At 33.7% G+C, this 25,638-nt stretch overlaps 1 protein-coding gene and 1 non-coding gene across 2 annotated transcripts; one reads left to right on the forward strand and one right to left on the reverse strand.

The window, feature by feature from the left end:
- Nucleotides 1–256: 256 nt before the first annotated feature.
- LOC112704359 (small nucleolar RNA R71) lies at nucleotides 257–365 on the forward strand. Its single transcript, XR_003154987.1, has one exon. It is a non-coding gene; the product is annotated as a small nucleolar RNA R71 (small nucleolar RNA).
- Nucleotides 366–18,468: 18,103 nt separating this feature from the next.
- LOC112703262 (uncharacterized) lies at nucleotides 18,469–20,225 on the reverse strand. Its single transcript, XM_025754639.3, has one exon. It carries the CDS (start codon nucleotides 19,972–19,974, stop codon nucleotides 18,853–18,855), a length of 1,122 nt encoding a protein of 373 aa, XP_025610424.1. The 5' UTR covers nucleotides 19,975–20,225; the 3' UTR covers nucleotides 18,469–18,852.
- Between the last annotated feature and the right edge of the window lie 5,413 nt (nucleotides 20,226–25,638).

The following is a 25,638-nucleotide window of genomic DNA, read 5'->3' on the forward strand; positions in this document are numbered from 1 at the left end:
GGGTCAAGATCTTGTTCTAAGCTAATATGGTTCTCAGAATGTCCACTTCAAGAACTCTTTTCTTCTGAGTAATCCTATTGTTCATAGGATTCTCTCAAAGGTGTACATGAATTGGTGTTAGCAACCATCTCAATGAGTTCTCTTACTTCTGCAGGCATTTTCTTTAAGTGGAGTGATCCACTTGCAGAGCTGTCTAATGATATTTTGGACATCTCATACAGACCATCATAGAAGATACCTAGGATAGACCATTCTGAGAGCATGTCAGGAGGACATCTCCTGATCAGTTGCTTGTATCTTTCCCAAGCTTCATAGAGGGATTCACCTTCTTTTTGTCTGAAGGTTTGAACTTCCACTCTGATTTTTCTCATCCTTTGAGGAGGAAAGAATTTGGCCAAGAAAGCATTGACTAGCTTCTCCCAAGAGTCTAGGCTCTCTTTTGGTTGAGAATCCAACCATATTTTAACACTGTCTCTAACAGCAAAGGAATAGAGCATAAGTCTGTAGACCTCAGGATCTACTCTATTAGTCTTGACAGTGTCACAGATTTGCAAGAATTATGACAGAAATTGGTGTGGATCTTCCTGTGAAAGTCCATGAAACTTGCAATTCTGTTGCAGAAGAGAGACTAACTGAGGCTTAAGCTCAAAGTTGTTAGCTCTAATAAAAGGTATGGAGATACTTCTTCCATAGAAATCAGAGGTAGGTATGGTGTAGTCACCAAGAACTTTTCTTGCCTCTCCTTCATGATTAGGCTTTGCTGCCATGTCTTCAGCTTCTTGTTCAAAATTTTCTAAGAGGTTTCTTTCAGAGTATTGTGCTTTGACTTGTTGTAAGCTCCTTCTTAAAGTCCTCTCAGGTTCAGGATCAAGATTTAAAAGATGTTATTTATCACTGTTCCTAGTCATAAACAAGAAAAAAAACAAGAAAGAAGGAGAATGAGAGTTCTATGTTCAAGAACAGAGGATTCCCTCTGAGATGTGAAGAAGAAAGGAAAGAAGAATAAAGATATAGATGAGAGAAGAAGAATTCGAATAAGAGAGAAGAAGAAGAATTCAAAAATTAGAAGTAACAAGATAAACAATAATTAAGGTATTTTTGTTTTTATTTTATTTATTAATGAAATTCAAAAATAGAAGCTAATTAATTAAAAAGATTTGAAAATTAATTGATGAATTTTTGAAAATAGAAGAGAGAGATAGAAGAGAATTTTCGAAAATAGGAGAGAGAAGAATTAGTTAGGAAGTTTTGAAAAAAAAGAAAGAGAAAACAACTAACTAATTAAGAAATATTTGAAAACAAGATAAGATAGAAGATTTGAATTTAAAATTTAAAATTAGAAAAGATAAGATAGAATTTGAAAAGATTTGAATTTAAAATTTGAAATTAGAAAAGATAAGATAAGAATTTGAAAAGATTTGAAAAAGATTTGATTTTGAAATTTGAATTGTGAAAATTTAAATTTTTAAATTTTGAAAATTGAATTTTAAAATTTGAATTTGAAATAAGATAAGATAATATTTTTGAATTTTAAAGAAAGATAGAAAGATAAGATAGTAATTTGAAAAAGATATGATTTTTGAAAAGATTTGAATTTGAAATTTAAAACTAAGATAAGATACTGATTTTGAAATTAAATTTTGAAAAATTGGTTGTAATTTTCGAAAATTGAGATAAAGATAAGAAAAGATATTTTATTTTTTTATTTTTGAATTTAATGAAGAAAGAGAAAAACAACCAAAAGACACCAAACTTAAAATTTTTAGATCAAAGAAGTACTAATATTTGAAGATCAAGAGAACAAACACCAAAACACACCAAACCTAAAAATTTTAAGATTAAAACAAGAACACTTTGAAGATCCGTAAGAACACCAAGAACAAAATTTAAGGAATTCAAAGAAAACAAGAACATGCAAAGGACAACAAACTTAAAAATAACCAAAGACACAAAATTTGAAAACTTTAAAAGAAAAACACAAGAAGACACCAAACTTAAAGATTGACACAAGGCTCAAACAAAAGACACTATTTTTGAAAATTTTTAGAAAAAGACTCAAGAAATTCAAAAATTTCAACAAGAACACAAACAAAAGACTCAAACCAAAAACAAATATCAAATAAAGAAAAGTAAAGGTTTTTGAAATTTTTCTATTTTTCGAAAATGAAGAAGAAAATAAAGACTTAAAAATTAAAGATAATACCTAATCTAAGCAACAAGATAATCCGTTAGTTTGCCCAAACTCGAACAATCCCCGGCAACGGCGCTAAAAACTTGGTGCACGAATTCTCACACTTCGTACAACTGAACCAGCAAGTGCACTGAGTCGTCTAAGTAATACCTGAGTGAGTCAGGGTAGATCCCACGAGGATTGTAATTTGAAGCAAGCTATGATTTTCTTGTAGATCTTAGTCAGGCAGATAGAAGAGTTGTTTGTTTGTTTAATTCGCATGAAAAAAATAAATAAAATGTTATTAGGTTGATGTGTTTGCAATGATATGAAGATGGTTAAGGCTTGGAGATACTTTGTTCTTCTGGATTAATCCGGTCTTACTGTCTATTCCAACTGTGAATGATTTCTTCTATGGCAGGCTGTATGCGATCAACGCCTTTATTACAAGATCGCCAATGCTCCTCCAGATCTGAACCCCAGGGTTAGTGCGGATCCAGTCTGATAGAGGGTGAAGCTCCTACAGTTTATTCTCTTTTGGGATCCTACTCAAAATGCCACAGACAAGGTCGAATCTTTCGGATCAAAGGATGTTGCGCCTTTTGTTCTAGCCTTTACCACAAAGACTCTAATCTCCATGTACCTCGGCTGGACTGGTGTCTCGAGAAGTCCCCAACGAAGTCATGGATTAGCTGTCTAAGAGATGTATGATCAAGCTGGTGGTTCATCATTGTCCGATGAAAGACTCACTCTGAACCCCTGTAGAATGAGATAACCTTGTGCTGGTTCAATGCATTCATAATGATGAAGAACGGATATACATCTTAGAATAGAGAATCAAACATGTATTAAGATAGAACAGTAGTACTTTATTAATCCATAAAACTCACCAGAGCTCTTCCCCTCAACCTAGGAGGTTTAGAAACTCATACTGATAGAAAATACAATGATAAACGTGTAAAGTGTCAAAAGTTCTGAAGATTGTAAAGTTTTCAAATAAAACTAGGCTAATGACTAAATATTACATAAGAAGGGTAAAACAGTCTTTTAGTGCTAAAATCCACTTCCGTGGCCCACTTGGTGAGTGTTTGGGCTGAGCTTGATTGATATCCACGTGCTAGGAGGCATCTAGGGTGTTGAACGCTGGCTAGGGGGTCCTTTATGGGCGTTGGATGCTGGTCTCTTTCCCTTTAGACGCTAGACGCCAGAATAGGGCAGGAAGCTGGCTTTGAACGCCAGTTTTGGGCCTTTGATTCTGAAGCAAAATATGGACTATTATACATTTCTAGAAATCTCTGGATGTTATCTTTCCATAGTCATTGAGAACGCTCCATTTGGATTTCTGTAGCTCCAAAAAAGCTCTTTCGAATGCAAGGAGGTCAGATCCAAACAACAACTGCAGTGCTTTCTCTGTCCCTGAATCAGACTTTTGCTCCAACTCCTCAATTTCAGCCAGAAAATACCTGAAATTGCATAAAAAAATAAAAACTCAAAGTAGAATCTAAAAATGTGAATTTTGCACTAAAACCTATGAAAACTTAGTAAAACTTAAAGAAACATACTAAAAACTATATGAAAACAATTGCAAAAAGCATATAAATTATCCGCTCATCAGCCGACAATCAAGATTAGAGTGACTCCACATGTTGAAGGTAAACCAATCTTTAAAAGAATGTATATTTTTCTGGATGGCTACAAAAAGGGGTTCAAGGCTGGCTGTCGACCATTGATTGGGCCAGATGGAGATTTCTTAAAAACTCATTTCAGGGGACAAATACTTTCAGCTGTGGGGTAGGATACTAACAATCGCATATATTTGATTGCTTAGGCGATTGTAGATGTTGAGAATAAGGACAATTGGATGTGGTTTCTCGAATTGCTCCTTGAAGACCTTGGTGTCTATACTCAAAATGGATGGTGCTTCATGTCCGACATGCAAAAGGTACATAAATTGAATGTTTTATATAATATACATTTCTGATATGGGGTTCAATTTTGAAACATTTAAATAATTTAAGGGATCAGTTTGAGTTCATTAATTGTATTTTAGGGGCCAACTGAGGCACTATACTGAATTTTCGCATATTGTTTGTTTTAGGGATTGATACCAGTAATGAACGAATTGATGCCTTAGGTCTACCACAGGTTCTGTGTATGGCATCTATGGTGGAATTTTAATAAGTAGTGGAAGGGGCAGGACCTAAGAGGCATGTTGTGGGATTGTGCTAGGAAAACTACTCAGCACGAGTTTCAACAGAAGATGGATAGGCTAAAGAAGAGAAATGAAGAGGCATAGGCATACTTGGACAAGTGGCTGAAAGAGCCATGGACAAGAGCATTTTTTAGCTATGGACCAAAAATAGGAAACATTTGTAATAATTCTTGTGAGGTATTTAACTTAAGGGTCAAAGAGTTTAGAGCAAAGCCAATTATAACACTATTAGTGGAGGTTTGGATGTTTGCAATGAGGTCAATTGCCAAAAATAAAGTGAAACTGTCTCATCATATTGGTAAGCTACTCCCAATCCAACACAGCCAACTGGCGAAGATCAGGAAAAAATCGCAGAAGTGAACACCTATATGGTGTGGAGATGAAGGCTATCAAAGGTTTGAGGTTCACAGCTGGCCTACTAACATGGCAGTTAATCTAAGCAAAAGCATCTGTACTTGTAGATTTTGGCAGATAATAGGTCCAATTTTTTTAGTTAACATTATTAACTTGTGTTATTAAGGATTTTAGATTATAACTAATTAAAATACGACTTTGTAGGAATGCCATGTGTTCATGCATGTGGAGCAATTTCAAGGATAAACAAAAATTTTGAAGACTTTTGTCATCATTAGTTGACTATGGAGGCATATAGGGCTACATACATGCATTCCTTAAATTCAATACCAGGTGAGGAGCTATGGGAGATTTCTCAATATAGCAAGCCTCAAGCACCTAAGACTATGAGAAGGCCTGAAAATCTTAAGAAAAAGAAGAGAAAGGACGTTGATGAGGAGCCTTTGGGCAGTAAGACATCCAAAACTGCAACCAAGTTAAAAAGGATTTACAAAAAATTCACTTGTACTTACTGTGGTGCTAAAGGACACACTAAAAGAAGCTACTCTCGTGGGAAAGTTGACAGTATTGCCTGTGCTCTTACTGCTACTGCTGCTATTGTAGCTAAATCTAAATCCCAAGATGGAGTTAACCTAAATGCACCAAATGATGCTGCAGCAGCTGTTGATACTGCTGATACACAAACTGTTGATACTCCATAGGTTTCAAAGATAGATCTCACCCAACCCACTTATTCGCATCCAGAAATAATAGAACAGGAAACATTATCATTAATTATATTTTTAAAATTTCATATGCTTATCCCTAATCAATTAAATACTTCCAATTACACGTAGGTGCCTCCATCAGATCCATCCCTGAACCCACCTCCACCTCCAGTTACAAGGCCTGATAAGTTGCTGCCTAAAAGAAGAGCAACTCTTGGTGTGAACCTAATGCAAGGAGCTAGTTCTAGGACAACATCAAGGTTAGTAGGGATTATGAAATTTGTCCCCAATCCAGCCTTCAAACCACCTAGGAAGAAATAGAGATCAATTTATATTGTTTTGTATGGATGAAGTTGATAAATCTGATCTGAAGTTATGTATTTTGAGGTTGTTTTGTGGCTGTTTATGACTGTGTTAATGGTTGTTTATTATTTTTGTAATATATGGTGTTTGATGATACTCTAGACATCATTCTTGGTTTATTTTATATATTAGAATGCTCATTGTCATGACTATGATTACTTTATGAATTCAAATTGAATGTTTATTACTATATGATAGGTTTATTACTATAATTTATTTTGCAATTTGGAGAATTGATATATATGACAGGTTGGTTCATTAATCTTATTTGCAGATTGGTAAAATAGTGAGCCTATGTCATGTTTATGTTTGAGGTTCACCACTCCATTTTACAATATCTTGATAGAGGGAAATCGTCAGTTAAGAATTTCCACAAAATAATTCCGTCAAAGTATAAATCTAAACCGATAGACAACCCTCAATCAAAGTTTAATTTTTGTTTGTCACTTAAGTCAAACCAATAAAAACCGAGAGTATTTAAATCTCGGGTCGTCTCTCAATGAATTGAAGGGAAGTGTGCATGTTATTGGTTATAAAGGTATTTTTGGGGTTTATGAATGATAGACAAGCAATGTAAATAACAAAAAGATAATCTAACAACTAAGAAACGTCTTGGTAAGGAGTGAGAATTGAAATTCCTATCCTCATTATCATCCTCAATTGTGATGGTAATTGTCTTTTGCTCTCACTTAGTTATCCTCTAACAATTGAAGGAAAGTCAACTGAGTAAAATTGACTCTAGTCCACAAGTCCTAATCAAAGATTAGCTTTAGTGGAATTCAAGCCAACTAGCAATCCTCTCACCAATCAACAAAAAAATTTGACAATTCAAGAGTTTCCAATTACTCATCTCAAGCCAAGAGTACAAAATTCTACTCTAAAATCCAACCAAGCATTTTATGAAATACTTGGAAGGCATAAAAGAAAAGCATAGTAAAAGTGCAAGAATATAAAATCTATGGCTACCAAATACAAGAAAACAATAATAACAACTAAATTAAGCAACAATAAACAAATAAACATCAAATTGCATTAATGAAAATAAAAATTAACAAGAGTTCATAAGCATCAAAGCAACAAAATAAAAGAAATAACAAATAAAACTAAGATAACAAAGAAGTAATAGTAAGAGATTGTAAGGAAAACTAAATCAAAACAAGAATTTAAACATAAATCTAAGAGAAAATTAAGAACAAAACCATATATTCTAAAGAGAAAAGCGAGCTTTTCTTTCTAGAAACCTAACCTAAAACATGGCTAAAACTTCATTATGACTACTTGGTTCATTCTCCCTTCAATCCTTGTTTCAATAACATCAGAAATGGGTTGGATTGGGCCCAAAATACTTCAGAAATCGCTAGTCACGTGTTACCTTAAGTGAAGCACGCTGATCCTGTCACGCGTACGCATCACCTAAATGGTGTCAACTATGGAAAATTGTATATCATTTTGAAGCCTCAGATGTTAGGTTTCCAACGCAACTAAAAACACCTCATTTGAATCTTTGTAGCTCAAGTTATGATTGATTTAGTACTAATAGGTCAGGATTGACAACTTAGCAAATCTTTCATTTTTTCATGAATTTTCCACTTTTACATGCTTTTTCTTCATTCCTTCAATCCAATCTTTACCTTCTAAATCTAAAATAACTTTATCAAACACATCAAGGCATCGGGTGGAATTAAAGTGAATTAAATTTAGCAAATTAAAGACCTAAAAAGTATGTCTTCATTCTTAAGCACAAATTAGGAAGAATTCACAAAACTATGCTATTTCTTGAATAAATGTGGTAAAAGTTGATAAAATCCACAAAATTCAATACAAGATAAACCATAAAATTGTGGTTTATCGTATGTCTTCCACTGTCATAAACATCATAGTTAAAAAACATATTTGGAATTTCTAATTTGTAAATTACATAATTGAAAAAAATAGATTTGTAACATAATTAATTAAATTTTATTCATCACTTTTCTACACCTAAGACATAGCCAATGACTATAACCACAAACAAAACAACAGAAAAACTCAAAGTACTGTTCCATACTTTTATTGTACTAATCCTCCAACCCACATTCTTCTTCCAATGCTCAACACTATTTTCATCTTCATTTCTCCCACTAATGACTTCTCCATTCTCACCATTTGTCCACACAAAACTACTCCATCTCTTTCCAAAGGTCTATCACAGCAAGAACCACAAAAATAAATTGAGCATGCATTATAAAAAGAAGAGGTAAATTCCAGAAGGAAGCAGTTCAAGAGCTTACATTATAGTTTAGGCATCCAAAAAAGGGTCTCTCTGGAGGTACTTCTGTTCTTTACCAGGGAAGATTGGGATGCATCCCACAACTGCACTAGTGTAGAACCTTTTCAGTTCTAGCTCGACTTGGGTTCCTTGCCACACTTCCATGTGAACGAAACCTGCTGTAACTTCCCAGAACCTTGGTTAGTACTCGTGAGCATCTTCACTAGCACCCAAACAATTATCTCAATTTGAGAATTTGGTCTCATTGTTAGGGTTTTAAGTTCATTAAAAGGGGGCTAAATTAAGCCTATCACAATTTTTACCATGTCAGATAAGTGTTAGCAAGCCATCTGTCATCCAACGTGTCACTTAACGTTCTAGCTAGGCATGCCATTAATGGAGATAAGCAAAAGGGCTAACGTGAATATACTTTTGAAATTTGGGGGTTCAATTTGAGTCAATTAAAATTTTGGGGGCTAAATTGAGGCCGAGGACAAATTTCAAGGGTCATTTTGAGTATTAACCCGTTCTAGTTGTGACTTGTATTCCTATGGCTTCATTATCTTATTTATGTTGTTTATTTTGTTTATTACAAATCGAATGCAAAATTTGAATTAAAAATTGATGTTCTTTATTCAAGTATACTTGAAAATAGTTACTAAACTAACATAGGATGGATAATAGATGATGATAGATAAATTCAACTTCCAATAAGCTAATTCAAGTGTCCATACATAAACTAAATAAAGTACAAAACACAAACTAAATAAAGTACAGAATATAATATAAATAATACAAAAAGCATGTAAAATACATCATCGATGCTGGTCAGGTGCATAATGCAAGCGATGCCCAGTGCCACAGAATTGAGGTTGTGTCTGCCGAGATGATCTGCCAGGTCATGGAGCTAGAGGAACCTGTGCGTGCGATAGTGGAGGCAGTGAAGGTGTGGAGGATGTAGGTACATCTAAGTCTCATGGTACTACACATGACTATATGGCTGTGCTTGGTAATAAGGCTGTACAGATGAATAATGTGGTAGTGTAGGCAACGGCTATGATGCAGCCATCAATTGCCCAGAGTCAACTGACAGGGGTGTCGCATACTGAGAACCGGGGCAGACATCTATGCTGTACGAGGTGTTGGGCCTTGGTGACAAGTAAGGAACCCACACTGAGGTAGACGCAAGAACGGATGAATGATGAAGACCTTGTCCAACACTGTGCTCTCTGCCCGTGCAGAACTGGTCTAGGAGACGCTGCATGGTCTTCTTGTCAGTGGTATGAATATAAAATGCATCTTCAAATTGGATCTCATCTAACATGGATCTCTCACGACCACTGGTTGATGCACCAAGATCCACCCAGCCGGGTGAGGCCGTAAAAGGATCGCCCCGAACATACTGTGTCTATGAGACTAGTAGTGGGGGTGGCAGTGGCAGTGGAGGTGGCGATGGTGGTAGTGAGTCCTCCCGATTGGCTGGTATGTCACCATGTTCCTCTTGCCAGCCATACTTGGCCTCCTCCTCAGACTCGACATCTAACCGCTCCTTGCAAGGTTCGACCCGCTCCCTCCAAGGCCTCGCAGCTCCTCCACGGTCCCTCGCACCCCTCTCCCTCCTAGTCAGCCTCCGCGTGTCTGGTCGAACCAAATTGGCAAGCCTACGACGATCAGGGACATCCTAGGGAAGGTCAAGTACGTCTCTAGGCTGACTGGCGATGCACTGAACATCTTCTGGAAGAGTCAACAACCTAGGATCATCAAACACGTCCTGGCCAGACAGATGTCTAAGCGACAACATGCTAGTACCAAGCCCAATCCTCCTATGTAGGCCGGTAATATGTGAATGGCTGGATGGAGATCCTATGACCTCTCTCAAATCGAGCCCTCCATCTGTACCACTCCTGATGACAAGTGGGCTACCATACTTCCTCTCCCTGCATTATGGTGGTGAGGAACTGGTCGACATTGACCAGGTCTCCAGGCACTGGCTGTTGGCCACCGAATTGGCATTTCACCTGATCAACATGGTGAAACTCAACAATGTTGAAACAGACAAGGGGAACTATAGTCATCCATGTCCAGGCTGATGGATTGCAAGACTAGGTCGTCATATGGCGTCCACAGGAATTGCAAAATAAAATGTAATATACCTCATTACAAAGAACGACAAATCATTTAGAAACAAATAAATAAAACAATGTCGCGTAGCTTATATAATTGCAACCAATCCAATGCAAGACGCCATTGGAGGACTCTAGTCAAACCGGTCCCTACTCTGCTTGCTCATACCTAACCTGTGGACATATACGACAATAACAATGTCTCAATTTATGCAAGAAATAGTTGAATTACATAAATAGAAAGAATAAAAATTGTATACAAAAATAGTTACCTCACGACTATGGGGCATGTCAAAATCTATCTATTATGTGGACACCATTTACAAAATCTATGGTATATCCACGAGACTAGTAGGGGAGTGTATCCAGCAATATCAGTGGTAGTTCAATGTGCTGCAGAGCATAATGAGTAATACGTCCATGCAAGTACAGTACATCTCCAAGATAGGTTGCGACACCTCTCGAAGTCCTCTAATAATGGCAACCACATGATATAGACCTGATTGTTTGACTTGTCTGCCATCAGGTAACCCCTGATCAGTAACATGATGTAACACCTTGTGTACTGTCGGAGGGTAGCTGCATCTGCAATAGCTAGCATATGTCGTACTTGTTCCCTCAGCCATGTCAACATGATGGAAAATGACTCCTTTCTCTGCGTCCCTTGTTGCTAAGTATGAGGATGCCTGGCACCGAGGAGCTTCTCTACCTACTCTCAGGTTGAGTGCTGGTACCATGTCCAGAAGTTACGCAACCACCCACCCACTAGCTCTCCGTGCGTGAGTAATCTAAGGTGATATGCAACATCCTACAGGGTGATGGTGCACTCACTCAAGATAGAGGAAAGTGTGGGTTTCTGGACGCTAAAGTCCCACGAATGTAGTAAACAGGGGTTGTCAAAGACAAATTCCTAGAGTTGCACCGTGTCGCCAAACTCAACCTCCTTCAAGTAAGAGAGAATGGCGTCTGGTGGTACAAGAGTGTAGACTCACTCGCCTAAGGAGTAGTAGGTGAGGCCTCTATTAAAAAATAAAACCTTTCAATAGCAAATCTATTCCAAAAGTAAAAATTTATATTTCAAAATAAAAAGATAAAAATTATAATAAACCTATTATTTCACATTTCAGAATAATTAACTTTAAAAATTAAGCATTTTAAAAATTTATCCAACATCATTGCAATAAATATTCAGTAAAACAAGTTATCTAGCATATTCAAAATTAAAATTGAAAATATAAAATTCAAATTAAAAAAAAGAAAATGTAATAAATATTTAATAAATAAAGTAAATTAACTAATAAGTTAAATTAAATTAATTAATTAACATTTACTAAGAATACATTCCACCACCTAACAAATGCTAATAACTGCTAACTAACCTATTTTATGTTACGAAAATATAATCTATTCAAGTAATGTATAACAACACTAAATCTATAAAAGTATCCTATCTATAATTATATGCTTATTTATTTAAAAGAGGAAAACAACAACATTAACCTGGAAGTCGATCTCTCCCACAATGTGGCAAGTCACATTCAGGCGGTTGATGTCATCATCTCATGCATATGCGCGCGCTATAATATCTGTGTATCTCAAGAATATCAAGGAAAACGTTTGACAAAGGGAGAAATGAAGGTTAAGTGGCAATGAGAGTGACACTTGAGGCGCTGTGAACGAGTTCCTTATATAGGGGCGTCTAAGCTTTATCTTGTTTATAGTGTAAATGAAATAAGATTGCTTATATCATTTACAGTGTCATAACACGTGCAAACATGATAAACAAGATAAGCTACGTGTCATAACACTGTGCAAACATGATACATGGACTCCGTGACATGTCTTATCTCATTTACAGCGTAAACAAGATATAAGCAATCTTAATTCGTTTACACTGTAAATAAGATATGTATAGGAATGAAAATCAGTAAATATGCTACAAATTACCTATATCTATAAATAAAATATTTAAATTATTTTTTTTGAAAAAAAAATCCTTACTTTAATTATTGTTATTTTTAAAATACTTATTTTAGTTAAAAGTTATTGAAAATAATTTTTAAATATTTTATTTTAGTTATTTTGAAGGAGCAAAATTTATTAGGCTATGAGAACACCTTTTATATATTAGACTAGGGAGAGCATATTGTTGGAAGACTTGGACAACTGGTATAACGTTTAAGTTATGTCTTTAATAAATATAAAATTTGTATTATTTTGAGCATCAGTTTTACATAAGTTTTTTTAGCCTGATAAGGTCTTATGGAGGCGACAGAATTTTACTGACGATTCCCAACGAGCGTATCAGGACATATCTCAGACGTCTTAGTTTTGACACGTGGCCTACATGATTAAATGGGACATCATTGGACATTAGTCTCCGCATTAGTCGAGAGATGGCGACCAAAGTCTCACATTTTTCACCTACCCTATAGGGAGGCGACCATTACCCTACATGAAGTGGCTTATCAACTGAGTCTTAATGTTGATGGAGATCTAATTAGTGGCTACATGGGTGGATGGGAGCAGTTCTACGATAGACATTTCATGGAAGACTTGTGTACCAGGCCCCAATCATAGATGGACGGAAAATAAGTAGACCGTCATAAGCATATATGTAACACCCTACCATACAGAGTCTTATGCTTAAGTCATAATTCAGAGATGGCAAGGTATTACGATCTCTAAAAATAAAAATTTAGTACATGTAGTAGTGTGAAAATGATTATAACTAGGAGCCTTTGAAGAAAAAGGGGTAAAACAAAATCGTAACTCGAAAGCGCAACACTCTAATCGAAAACGTAACGAATGAAGGAAAGAACTATCGCAAGATTGTATATATACAAAGAGTGTCAAAAGCAGGAATATCAAAACTCAAAATCTGGTTGCGAAGATAACTGGTCCGAGCATAGCAATATATACATGTAAATAAAGTAGGAAACCCCAAAGAAACCCAAAGAGACAAAAATACAGAAAACCTATTCTCTAAAATCTCCTCCAAGAGGAGTCATCACAGTTTGTATTATTTAATGGAGATAAAAGTATCTAAGAAAAACATATAAAACCAAAACAGAGTCCCGAGAACAAAGGATCTTCGTTAATCCAGAAGTCTCCAGCATGCTTCAGCGAGAAGCCTCTCGTCCTGCATCTAAAAATCACAAAATCCGCATGGGTGAGAACTGGAGGTTCTCAATATGGTAATAGTACCCACATATCTAACATGTAATGTCCTGGAAAAGCCAAAGGCAATCCTAGAACTTCCACCAGATAAATTGAAAACTTATAGACAGACTAAACCATAAATGGCAACTTGCTAAAGATTTTTCAGTCTATCTATTACTTCCCTTTCCAAATCCTTCAAACCTCCCAACCACCAGCAGAGGTATAATATGGACAACACAGTATCTCATATAATCATCTTTGATCATCATTGATCATAAATTTTCCCCTTTCTTCATTCACAAGTTACCACATCCCCTACCTCCTTTCTCATCGCTAGGCATATCATAATGATGTAATACATAAGGGGAGAGATCAGAGGCTTAGAAGTATGAATTTGGCATTTAAAACTCAAAAATTAACTTTGGGATGAAAACAGGATCATGCGTACGCGTCGCCCACGCGCACGCGTGGATGGGAAAACAACCAAGTGACGCCTACGCGTCAGCCACGCATGCGTTTGTGACCCACGCACAAAACTGGCACAATTTTCGCACAACTCTCGGGAAATTGGCTGGGCACTTGGTGCAGCACATCGACGTGCATGCGTGGATGGTGCATTTTCGAAAAACGACGCGTACGCGTCAATCACGCCTACGCGTGGGGGGCATTCTGCTAAAAATTTTTCTAAGTTAAAAGCTGCATAATTCACAAATTTAACCCACAATCTTCCGACGGACATAACTTCTTCATTTCAAATCATTTTTCCCCCGTTCTTAGAACGGCATGAACATCCCGGATCCAATTTCAATTCTAAACAAATTTGGCACAAATTGGGAATTCAGAGTCCAAGTTATACCCCGTCAAAGTATGCCCAAAAACCATATTTTCATACAATACCACAAAATGCCATTTTCAAAACAAACCAATTTCATCCATCTTCAAAATTAACCAAAACATACCAATTTTCAACTCTTTTTTAAATCAATCAAAATATACCAAAAATCAACATCAAGCCTCCTCAACTCACACATTAACACTTTACCACAATTCACAAAACCACCACCCAACCATTTTACCCATCTCAATCAAATGGTTAAATTACAAACACATTAACATGTCATACATCATTCCTCATCCCAATTTCCAACAATACCATTCCCAATCAACCATCATTATACATAATCAATATCATACTTACCATCAATATGGTTTCACCCACAAATCAACCTCAATCATTCATCAAGCATATATCACAACATGCATTTTTCTCATATATCACACCATCAAGGCATCAATATTCATAACCACATATATGACCACATCATATATCTCAATCATCCAACAACATCAACAATTCAATGTCTATCTTAGGGCCTCTAGCCTAAGTTTTCGCACCACATTACATTTTAGATACAAAAAACCGAGACCATACCTTAGCCGATTTCCCACGTTCAACCGGAGCACTTCCAAATCACTTTTCCACATGCTCTCAAGGTATCAACACCACCAAGAACAGATTTTTTGCACACCAAAGCCCTTTTCCGAGCTTTCCAAAATCTCAATCAAGCTCCAATATTCACATACACACTACCTAAGCCACAATCATCATACCCAAACACAACATCTCAATATCCAAACATCATAGAATAATAATTTACACTAGGATTGAGAATCTTACCACATCCAAGGTTCAAAGAGACAAGATTAATCTTCTCCTTCAAGAGAGTTAGGTCCTATAACATCAAAGAGCCCAAAATCTTAATATTTTTCACCCAAAAATTCGAAATTAAGGTCTGAGGAACTGAGATGAAATCGTGGCTTACCTCAAGAATAAAGTAGTGGGTTTTGTAGAGCTCTTCGCGGTGAACGCATGGCCGTAAACGGTGCGACAATCGGAGCTCTAGATCAAAAGTTATGGTGGTTTGAAGATCAACCAAGGGAGAGAGCTTGAGAGAGTGTTCTTTCCCCCTCCATTCCCATTTTGAGTGTGTGTTTGTGTGTTGTGAGGAGAGAGAGTGCTGAAAATTAGGGTTTTGGTTTAGTTATGTTGGGCCAAGGGCCCAATATAGGTCCGGTTGGCCCGATTTGGCCTGTTCGGTCCAATCTTGGTCCGATTTCCATAAATTGATATCGAACTTCTCGTCTCAATCTCCTCTATCATATTAAGCCATAAAAATCACATTTTTGACTTTCTAAAATAAATTCTCATTTATGGATTAATTAGCCATTAATTAACCGAGTTTTACAATATACCATAGTGAGCAGCCACCTATCCGTCCCATCCTCTATCGAAACATGCTGCACTTGGTCATGTCTCTCTATTTTCCAAATTCTCAAATTGGGTTTGTTCCAGAGGAGCCAAATTCCTCCTAAGAAACCATTAGCATCAATCACTAAGGAGAAATCAAACCCAAAATTTTTTATAGAATTACTTGTCACTTACCGCTGCACCGCATCTCTTGAATGACGGCAATATCAATCATCAGGTTTATACTGCCTGCAATATTATTTAAGGTTGCGTTTGTTTATATGTACAGGACACTAAGATAGAGACACAGAGATATAATTCATGTCTGACAGATGAGACATGAATAGACATTATATCCAAATATATTGAATTAGTGTATTTTATGTCCATCTTGACAAAAAGGACACAAAAATACTAACAAGAAATACAACTTATTTTTCATTTTTTCTTTCATTATTCTTATTAATTTTTCATAATTATATTTTTTATTATTATATTTTTCTTCATTTGAATGAAAAAAAATAGGATAAATTAGACGTTCGTAATTTGTTCTAGTTTATTACTAAACAAATACAAAACACTAATTTTTGTATCTGTGTACTTTATATTTTGTTTTCAGTGTACTTTATATTTTGTTTTCAATGTCTTGTTATGCCGCTATGGTCTTACTTCTTAGAACCAAACTCATCCTAATAGACTTAGCAAACTTTGGGCTCGCTGTCGCTCTAGCATTCCACGACAGGATAATCACAAAGGCCAAAACAAAGATGAGTGAAGCTAGAGCTTCTAGGCACCCAAAGAAAACCAAAGAAACACAACCACAAGAACCCATTCATTACATACGAACATCTTCCCCATCCAGGGTTTCTCTATCTCCCCAAGCTGCCATAATAGGGTCGTTAATTTCCGAATGTCGATAATTTCCGAGCCTGAGAAACCTTGGTTGCTAGGGTCTGGTGGTTCCGAATCTATGGCTACATCCATGCTAGGTTCGGGGGTTTCCATGACCATAGTCTCCCCTATTGAATCGAGAGAAGGGTGCCAAGAGAGTTAGGGATGATTGAGTTGGGGTCTACAGGTGGGATTTCAATCTGGGTCTAGGTATTCTGGTTTGCGGGGTTGGCTTGGGATTCTTTTTTTTTTTTTTTTGTTGGCGTTGGCCAGGATGTTATGAACTACTTGGTAGGTACTATGGTTTTTGTGAGACCTTTTTGTTCAATATATCAGCTTGCATATTTATTCCCTTTTATTTTCTCATGCCCACTAAAGACGAGCCTGTTGACTGACTCAAAAAATCAAAAAGAAAGAGGCCCATTTGTAATCGTAGACCACCTAAGTTTCTTCTTGAAAGTGTAGTGGCCGAAAAACAAATAACAAAAGGTTTATTTGAAACAGTGTGAATGTAAAACGAGAGGAAGAAAGAAAAGAAAAAAAAAATTTCCGGGGGGGGGGGAGAGAGAGAGGTGTTAATGCTATACATGTTACGTCAAAATTATTAAGAATTCTTTGCATATGAACATATTTGCCAATAATCTGAATAACTATGAAGTCATTTCGGGGTTAAGAAGATAACAGTCCTGATACGTTTGGGTTATATATGGATGATATCTTCCTTCGAGAAACAACTATAAATGTGGAGAAACAACACTGGAGGTACTCCAATTCTCTCTTCCACACAACATTTTCTTAGGTTATCACCGTCCCTCCTTACCATATGCAAAGTGCCAAAATACAACACAAAGATCAGCAACTAAACCGACCAACGAATGAATGAAATTGGGTGAGTTTCTCACTCTCAGACATGTAAATCACATTTGAACCGGGAAAAAAAATTCATCGACAATCTGCAACCACATTGCAACTGTAATTCAGCCACAGCAGCACCTGTTATTTTCTAAAAATTTGATGAATGCAATCCCATTTACATTTTAAAACTACAGATGAAAATCAGATTGCAAAAAATAAATAATCTACCAATTCCCTTGCCCCTTCTGTCATAAAAACTTTTAACTATCACTGTCCCAACCTAGTTCCTGGGAGGCTGGGACAAGCAGGAAGTTAGTAACCTTTAAATCCCAAGTAACTTTTCAAGACTGAAAAGTAACCTCAAGTTGAAGTCGGCATCCTCTACATAGAATTTTGAGGAAAAGAAATTACATAGAAACAGATTCAGACATCAGACAAAACCAATTAAAATATATAAAAGACACACTCAACACAGAAACTTGGAATTGGACTGCAGAAATGGGTAACACCACTGACAAAACACGTTCATTGTCCATTAAGCCAGATGCTCACAATTTGAATTTTCAAATGGGTTCATACTAACTAGCATACTGTGCATGGGGTTGTCTGATTTTACAATGGGAGAAGAAACTTCAGCAGAGGAAAAAAAACAATCATAGAAGACCTCATACCAACTGTTCTGACTTTCTAGTCAGTGACAAGTCAAGATTACTCAACCTGTAGATGCCTCTAAGTATATGAATATAAGCTCGTTTTGTCACTCTCTCACACAGACATACATGAACATGCACACTCCTTTTCTGAGACTTCTTATTCTAGGTACTCACTTAAACATCAGAGCTAGATCAAGGAGTCAATCTCTTGATTGCATTTACCCATGATCTCCTAGACATAACCAAATTCTGTCAATCACTTGATTACATTCACCCCATGATCACCTAGGCATAACCAAATTCTGTCAATCTCTTCATTACTACTATCCAAGCCAAGAATATAGTGCCTTGCCATAACTGATTAAGGGATTAACTATCAAAGCCCTATCTTCCCCGAACCCAGATAGAAAGACTAGCAGCTAGCAACTAAATTTAATAATTTTAACAGAAACCAATTCCAAACATATGATTGCCTACAGAGATTTCGTGAAAAATACAATGACAGCACTTCTATAAGAATGTTTTCACATTTAGGAAAATTGGCTGCCAAGGTCATGTCAATGGAATTTCAACTACACCAAACTGCGAAATCGTTCTCCTCCCCAACAGCCAAGTAAATCCAACTCCATAATAGATATATCAGAGAGCCAAATTACAACAATCACGAGGCAATTGAGACAATAAGTTAAAACAATATCTACAAACAAGAACCAAAAAGAAAAAAAGAGCGCTACTTATCACCTCGGCACTCAGCACCAGCTTCACATCTTCTCTGATCTTCAATGGAACACTTCATATTCAACAAAATTACACTTTCAACTCCAACAAGCTCCTCAGCCCCTACCAAAACCCTGAATCGCCACGGATCATGACTGCAAGGGATACTTCCGAGGCCTCCCTCGCTTCCTCGGCCCAGATCCAGCAACTCCATTCGAAATACTTCCTCTGGCAGCTACCCTCGCAGGCGTAGGCGCTGCAACCGACACAGCAACATTTCCCCCATTCTCCTGAACAGCCGCGGCAGGCATCCAATTCGGAAGTGAGGACGCAGACTGTGGAGGTGCAACCGTGACTGGAACCGGCGCCGGCGCAGGCTCTTTCTCCGCAGATCCCACATTCCCAACCACAAACCCCATCGGAAAGAACCCCCAGCAGCAATAATAGGCATCCTGCCCCGGCACCAGTGGGGGCAGCGAAGGAATCGAGATCCCATGGAAGGACCTGTCACAATTCTGGCACCTCAAGCAGCATCCCTCGTAAACCCTAGGGTACTCATACAACCTATAGCAGTACGGACACGCGGTCCAGAAATTTCCCGATCTGTTCTGCCCCTGCCGCTGCCTCGCGTTCGAATTCTCGTCCGCCGCAATCTCGTTCCTCGCGGCGGACGCAGGCGTGTTATTAGTCATGCTGATATTCATCCCGTCGAAGCTTATGGTGTTACTGCTATTATTTGTCCTGGCGCTTGGGCCTGGCCCTGGACCAGGCCCAGGTCCCGTTCTACGGACCGGGAGCTTGTCTTGCTGGACCCAGCCGGGAACGGAGAGGTCGACTCGGGAGAAGAAGGAGAGCTCCTTGTCGTAGTTGGACTTCTTGATTGGGTCCGAGAGCACCGCCCAGGCGTCGGCAACGAGCTTAAAGGCGTGGTCGGCGTACGCAAAGCGGCTCTTGTCAGGGTGGAGGAGGAGAGCGAGGCGGCGGTAGTTGCGCTTGATGAGGTCGAGGTCGTTGGTGCGGCGGTCCACCTGGAGGATGCCGTACCAATCGAGTTGGTGGTGGTGGGGGTGGCTGGTGGCGGCGTTTGGACGGTTATCAGCGGCTAAGAGGACTTCGACGATGGCGAGGATCTGGTCGGAACCTTCTAGAAGAGGTTCGGTTTCTTGGGCGAGGATGGCGAATTCGCGGGAGCCGTTGAGATCGCGGGTGTGCAGGAGCTTTTCTGCGATCCCGAGTAGACGTTCGGCTTCTGCTCTCGTTGCCGTTTGCATTTCTTAAAACTTTTTGGATGTTTTGGATTTGTTGTAAGAGAGGGTTTTGTTGGGTTTGGTTTGGTTTGGTTGATGCGTTTCTTGGTTGGTAGAGTGAGAGAGTTACTGGAACTATTGGTAAAAGCTACAGAGAGAGAATGGGTTCCTGGTTCAGTTCTCACTTCTCAGCCATTCTCTCTCTAGTATGTACACACGCTTGACTGGCTTGAGGCCTGAGGGAGTACATGTTTTAGGTTTGTTTTGTATAATTTTTTAATGAGATATTTGTAATTTTTTAAAGTATAATATAAGTAAATTCAGCGAATCAATACTTTATTAAAATTTGATCAACATTTAACTAAAAAAATAAAAATAATAAAAATGAGTTATCTCACACTATTTGATATAATTTTAAGCCATTAAAAATACTAATCTATTTAATATATTAAAATTGGTTTTCCCCCAACTAATAAGGATGACGTGTCAATCTCTCGTAAGTCAGTTTCCCTCTAAAACGAATAAAATTTTTCATCTATTCTAAATTATTTTATAAAAAATACCTTTATTATAATTATATTATTATATTATAATTAATATTTAATGAATAATATATAATTATACTAATTTAGAAACATATCTTCATTATAATTATATCAAATCAATATTTAATACACTATTAAACTACTTATCAATTATAATACATAATTACTCTACATAATAAAAAATTACCTTAATAATAAGTAATTTACATATTTATTTTTGTTTTATTAAAGTCTATAAATAGTGTTTTTCTGTGGTACATAAATTTAAATTTGAGAGTCAGTTCATAATTTTATGTTTAGTATTTTTTTTTACTACTTCATAGAATAAGAATGTATTCTTCGTTTTTTATTGAAGTTAATCCTTTTAAGGTACAATTTATAATTTTTTATAATATTTTTCATATACTCATTCTATTATACTATTCTTTTAATAATTTATTAATTGTTGTTACTCTAAGTTATTCTTATCGTCTAATGTTCCAGTTCGATTGTCTTTTACCACAATCGTTTACAATGCATCACATCCATGAAATACCTCATTGAGTTGTCTTCACTGATTCAGGTTCTAACTACATGGATGTAACGTTCAAAGAAGGGGCAATAATCTTTACTTTACCGAAAGATGGTTGGATCTACTCACCTATTATGACCAACCTAATGGAATGTGGTTAAAGTTAGCTTTTTTGGGAGGAGCTCGATTTTTGATTGAGGAATTGCATCCACGGAACTTTATAGGACAAGTTCAAGTTTCATCCCCTCCATGCTTTTTACATCTGCTTGAAAATCTTCGAAGTGGAGCACATAATGACTAATGAGATTGAATTCCCTCAATTTAAGTTCAGTTTTGCTAAATTTATGACAAACTCGAATATGTAATTTCAACGATTGGTAATATATTTAAATTTTTTTATTTTAAGTTGTTCATTATTAGAATAATTTTATAACATATTGTGATTTTTTTCAGAAATTACCGGCTTTCTTTTGCATGCATGCAATGCTATTGAGAGGAATAAGGGTTAGTTTGGTTTCTCGGTGTGGCAATTCTATACCTTGCCGCATTGCATGGATAGCGGATGATGAAGCTTATTTAACAAGAGGATGGTTTGAATTTGCACGAATTCTAAATGTTGATACTTACGATGTTATTTCAGTTGGTTATCGTTACGAGAATGACTCTATACTATACGTGACTAAGAACTAGAATAAATTCAATATTGTTTAAGTAATTTAGTTTTAATATTAGTATTTGATTAAATTATAATTAGAAAATTTTAAATTATTGCCTCAATTTATATATTATGAGTATTTTTCGTGAATGTACTATTTTAAATAATTTAATAATTAATAAAATGAAGTGGTGTCAGATATATTATTTAAGTTTATTTTTATCCTTTATTTCTTTATTTGTATTTTCATTATATTTGACAAAAAATCACTGTCTAAACATATAGTTTTCGTTGACCTAAACACAATTTAGTTGCCAATAAAAACCGATTTTATCTATAAAAAATAATGAAACATGTATATTTTGATATTATATTAATATAGTAAGTAGACATTATGATATAATAATATCTTTAATTGTATTATAATTAGCTCATAAATAATGTATGATTATATTATTTTAGGAAAATTTTTCCATTATAATTATATCAAATCAATATTTAATTATGATAAAAATAAATTAATTATAATTATATCATAAAATTATAATAATTACGATAGTTATGTTATATATTTTAATCATTTATGTAAGTAAATAAACTAGAAAACAATCAAATCAAATCATGACGGTAAATAAATAATATTGAATAATATTATACATTTAATTGTATTATAATTAGCTCATGAATAATGTATGATTATATTATTTTAGGAAAATATTTTTATTATAATTATATCAAATTAATATTTAATATATTATTTAAATCTATTTTTTATATAACAATAATATTATATATATTTATATATCACTTTTTTAAACTTATTCTTATAAATATTGGCATATAATTAATAAATAACATATATACTTAATAAATATCTTTACTAAATTAATTATAATGATTAATACAAGATAATCTCATAAGTATAACCTAATTATAGCAAGAATTTTCATAAAAATAATTGACTACTAATTTGAATATAATTGATATAGTTAAATTGATACAATCGATAAGATTGAGAATATGTAGTAATTATAGCAATTATTATATCAATTATAATAATAATTCACGTGACTTCATATACAGTCATTTTTGAATTATAATTGTCACATAATTATACTTGAATATTATTTAATTTTAGATGTTTTATAGGTAATATTCTTTATCAGATGAATTATCATCATTACTCAATAATAATAATAATAATAATAATAATAATAATAATAATAATAATAATAATAATAATAATAATAATAATAATAATTTCGAATTTATATAATTGATATAATTGATATAGTTCTAATTCTCATTCGTATGTAATAATTTTATTGGTATGTATTCACAGTTTTAATCAATATATAATAATAATAATATTATATAGACATAAAATTAATTAGTTAACAAATTGAATTTAGCTTATGAATTTTTATTTTTTACTCAAATTTTTAATCATTAGTGATTTTATTTTTTATATTTACAGTAAATTTTGACTATAAAAAAATTAGTTTTGATTGTTTCCTATTTTATTTATTTACAATCATAATTAAATTTGATATAATTATAGTAATATAAAGTTGCTTCATATATAACAATAATATTATAGAAAATATTATTGCACGATTGTAGAATAAAAAATAATCATATATATAAAACGAAATAATTATAACGGAAAAATTAATACATGTGATTTAAATATTTTTAATAACCGGTAACATGGAGTTTAACAAAATATAATTCATATATTTTTTTATTTATGTATATGTATATAATTATTTATATATATATAATTATTTAACAAAATTAATATATACGTATATATAAATAAAAAATTATTATAATTTTTGAAAATTATACATGAATTTTTTTCTCAAATAAATTTATTCTAATTATATTACAATTAGCTCATGAATAATGCATGATTATATTAATTTAAGAAAATATTTTTATTATAATTATATCAAATTAATATTTAATGCGTTATTAAACTACTTATAAATCATCGATATTTTTAATCATTCTAATTATATCAATTGATATAGTTTTAATTCTCATTCAAGTACAATAATTTTATTAGGAGATAATTGATGCACACATTAATAGTGACCCATTTAATTTGATATCAATTAGTGGATAATAATAATAATAATAATAATAATAATAATAATAATAATAATAATAATAATAATAATAATAATAATAATAATAATAATAAAGTCTACAGGTACATACATTATATTTTAAAAAGGCAAAATATATTTTAAAAAATTAGAATATTAATAATCAATTATGATTAATATCAATATCAATAATTAATTTTTATAATTATTTTTTGTACTATTAAAGACTACATATAGTGTTTTTCTTTTTTGTAGAATAAAAAAGGTTGTGATTCATAATATTTTTATAAAGTTATATCATATGGACACAAGATTAATTAGATAACAAATTGAATTTTAATTAATATGTTTTATTTTCTACTCATATTTTTTCATTAATTATTTTACTTTTTATATTTACAGTAATATTGAATATAAAAAAAGAAAAAAATAATATTGAATGTTATTTATTTTATTTATTTAGATTCATAATTAAATTTGATATAATTATAGCAAGTATCTAGGATTAATAATAATATGATAGTATAATTTTAAGTTGTATAATATAATAAAAAAATATAGCAATTTATGTATGTTTCCTATTTAGCAATAATATTATATATATTTATATATCTCCTCTTTTAGCTCTTTCTTAAAAATATTGGCATATAATTAATGTCGATAACATATATATTGAGTAAGTATCTCCATTAAAAATATTTGTTAACTATTACCGTGTATAATTAGTGTGTGTATATATATATAAGGATTAATAGTGAATTGTTACAATTATTTATCATTTAGAAAATTTGTACCTCAGACATAGAACTTCTTATGTTTATTATTTTTCATACCTAAGGGATACTAATTACGATTCTATCAACAGTATTACCTATGATAGATTATGTAATGAAAAAGTTTGAAAAATAAAGGCAAGAATTATAAGGTTATGAAAAGTTTCATCCAAATTTGACAAGAACAACACGACTTACATAGAAATGGTTCTTATGGATGATAAGGTAAGTTGATTATTTTCCATGATTCTTTCAAGTGATACTAGGTCTATTTTATAAATATTTTTTGTTTATATTTTAAGTTTATTTGATAAATAAACCCTTGCACGAATTAAAGACAGTGCAATTTTAGAGATTTATAAGTGCGTGCTAATAGCCTTTATATTTAATTTGTTTTAGAGTGTGATAATAGCCAATATGTTTGTTGGTAGATTTAATTATTACTATATTATTTATGATCACATTCAGTATATATGTCTGATTTATTAAAGAAAGTAGATTATTAAATCGATTAATAACTATTTTAGAGTTAATCCAATTAATACTAAATTTAAAAAAAAAACAAACAATGCATAACATATTATTTTTTTATTAATTAAATAATTATAATTTAAATTAATTTTAAAAAATAATTTAAAATTATAATTTTAATCTTATCACGTGCATGTCACAGATCATTACACTTGTAATAATTAATTAAAGGTTTACAAATCACAAAATCTAACGACTTCTTAGCACTCTTCTATTTTTATTTTGTATTTGATAAACAAAAAGTTATGTATTTGAATTTATAGTTTTTAAAGATAGAAATATTTTTAAAACTACTTAGATATGATTTGATAAAGTGTATTTTTTAAAAGCATAATCTTTTATTTTGTATTTAGTAAATAAAAAATATTATAATTTGATTTAGTAAAATTTTTATTTTATAAAAATATTTTTTTAAAAGTTAAGAATGAGACACGAATCTAATACTTCTAAGTGAAGATCGAAAGACTATATCATTTGAATTATAACTCATTAGTATTTTATAAAAATAGTTTATAAAAATTAATTTTTTAAAAGTTATAATATCTATATTTAATAAATT

This window comes from Arachis hypogaea, chromosome 7 (genome assembly GCF_003086295.3).
Source record: "Arachis hypogaea cultivar Tifrunner chromosome 7, arahy.Tifrunner.gnm2.J5K5, whole genome shotgun sequence".
Classification (NCBI taxonomy): Eukaryota; Viridiplantae; Streptophyta; class Magnoliopsida; order Fabales; family Fabaceae; genus Arachis; species Arachis hypogaea.

Coding starts and splice junctions, on each gene's coding strand:
- LOC112703262 (XM_025754639.3), bottom strand. CDS start 19,974: ATGCAAACGGCAACGAGAGCAGAAGCCGAACGTCTACTCGGGATCGCA.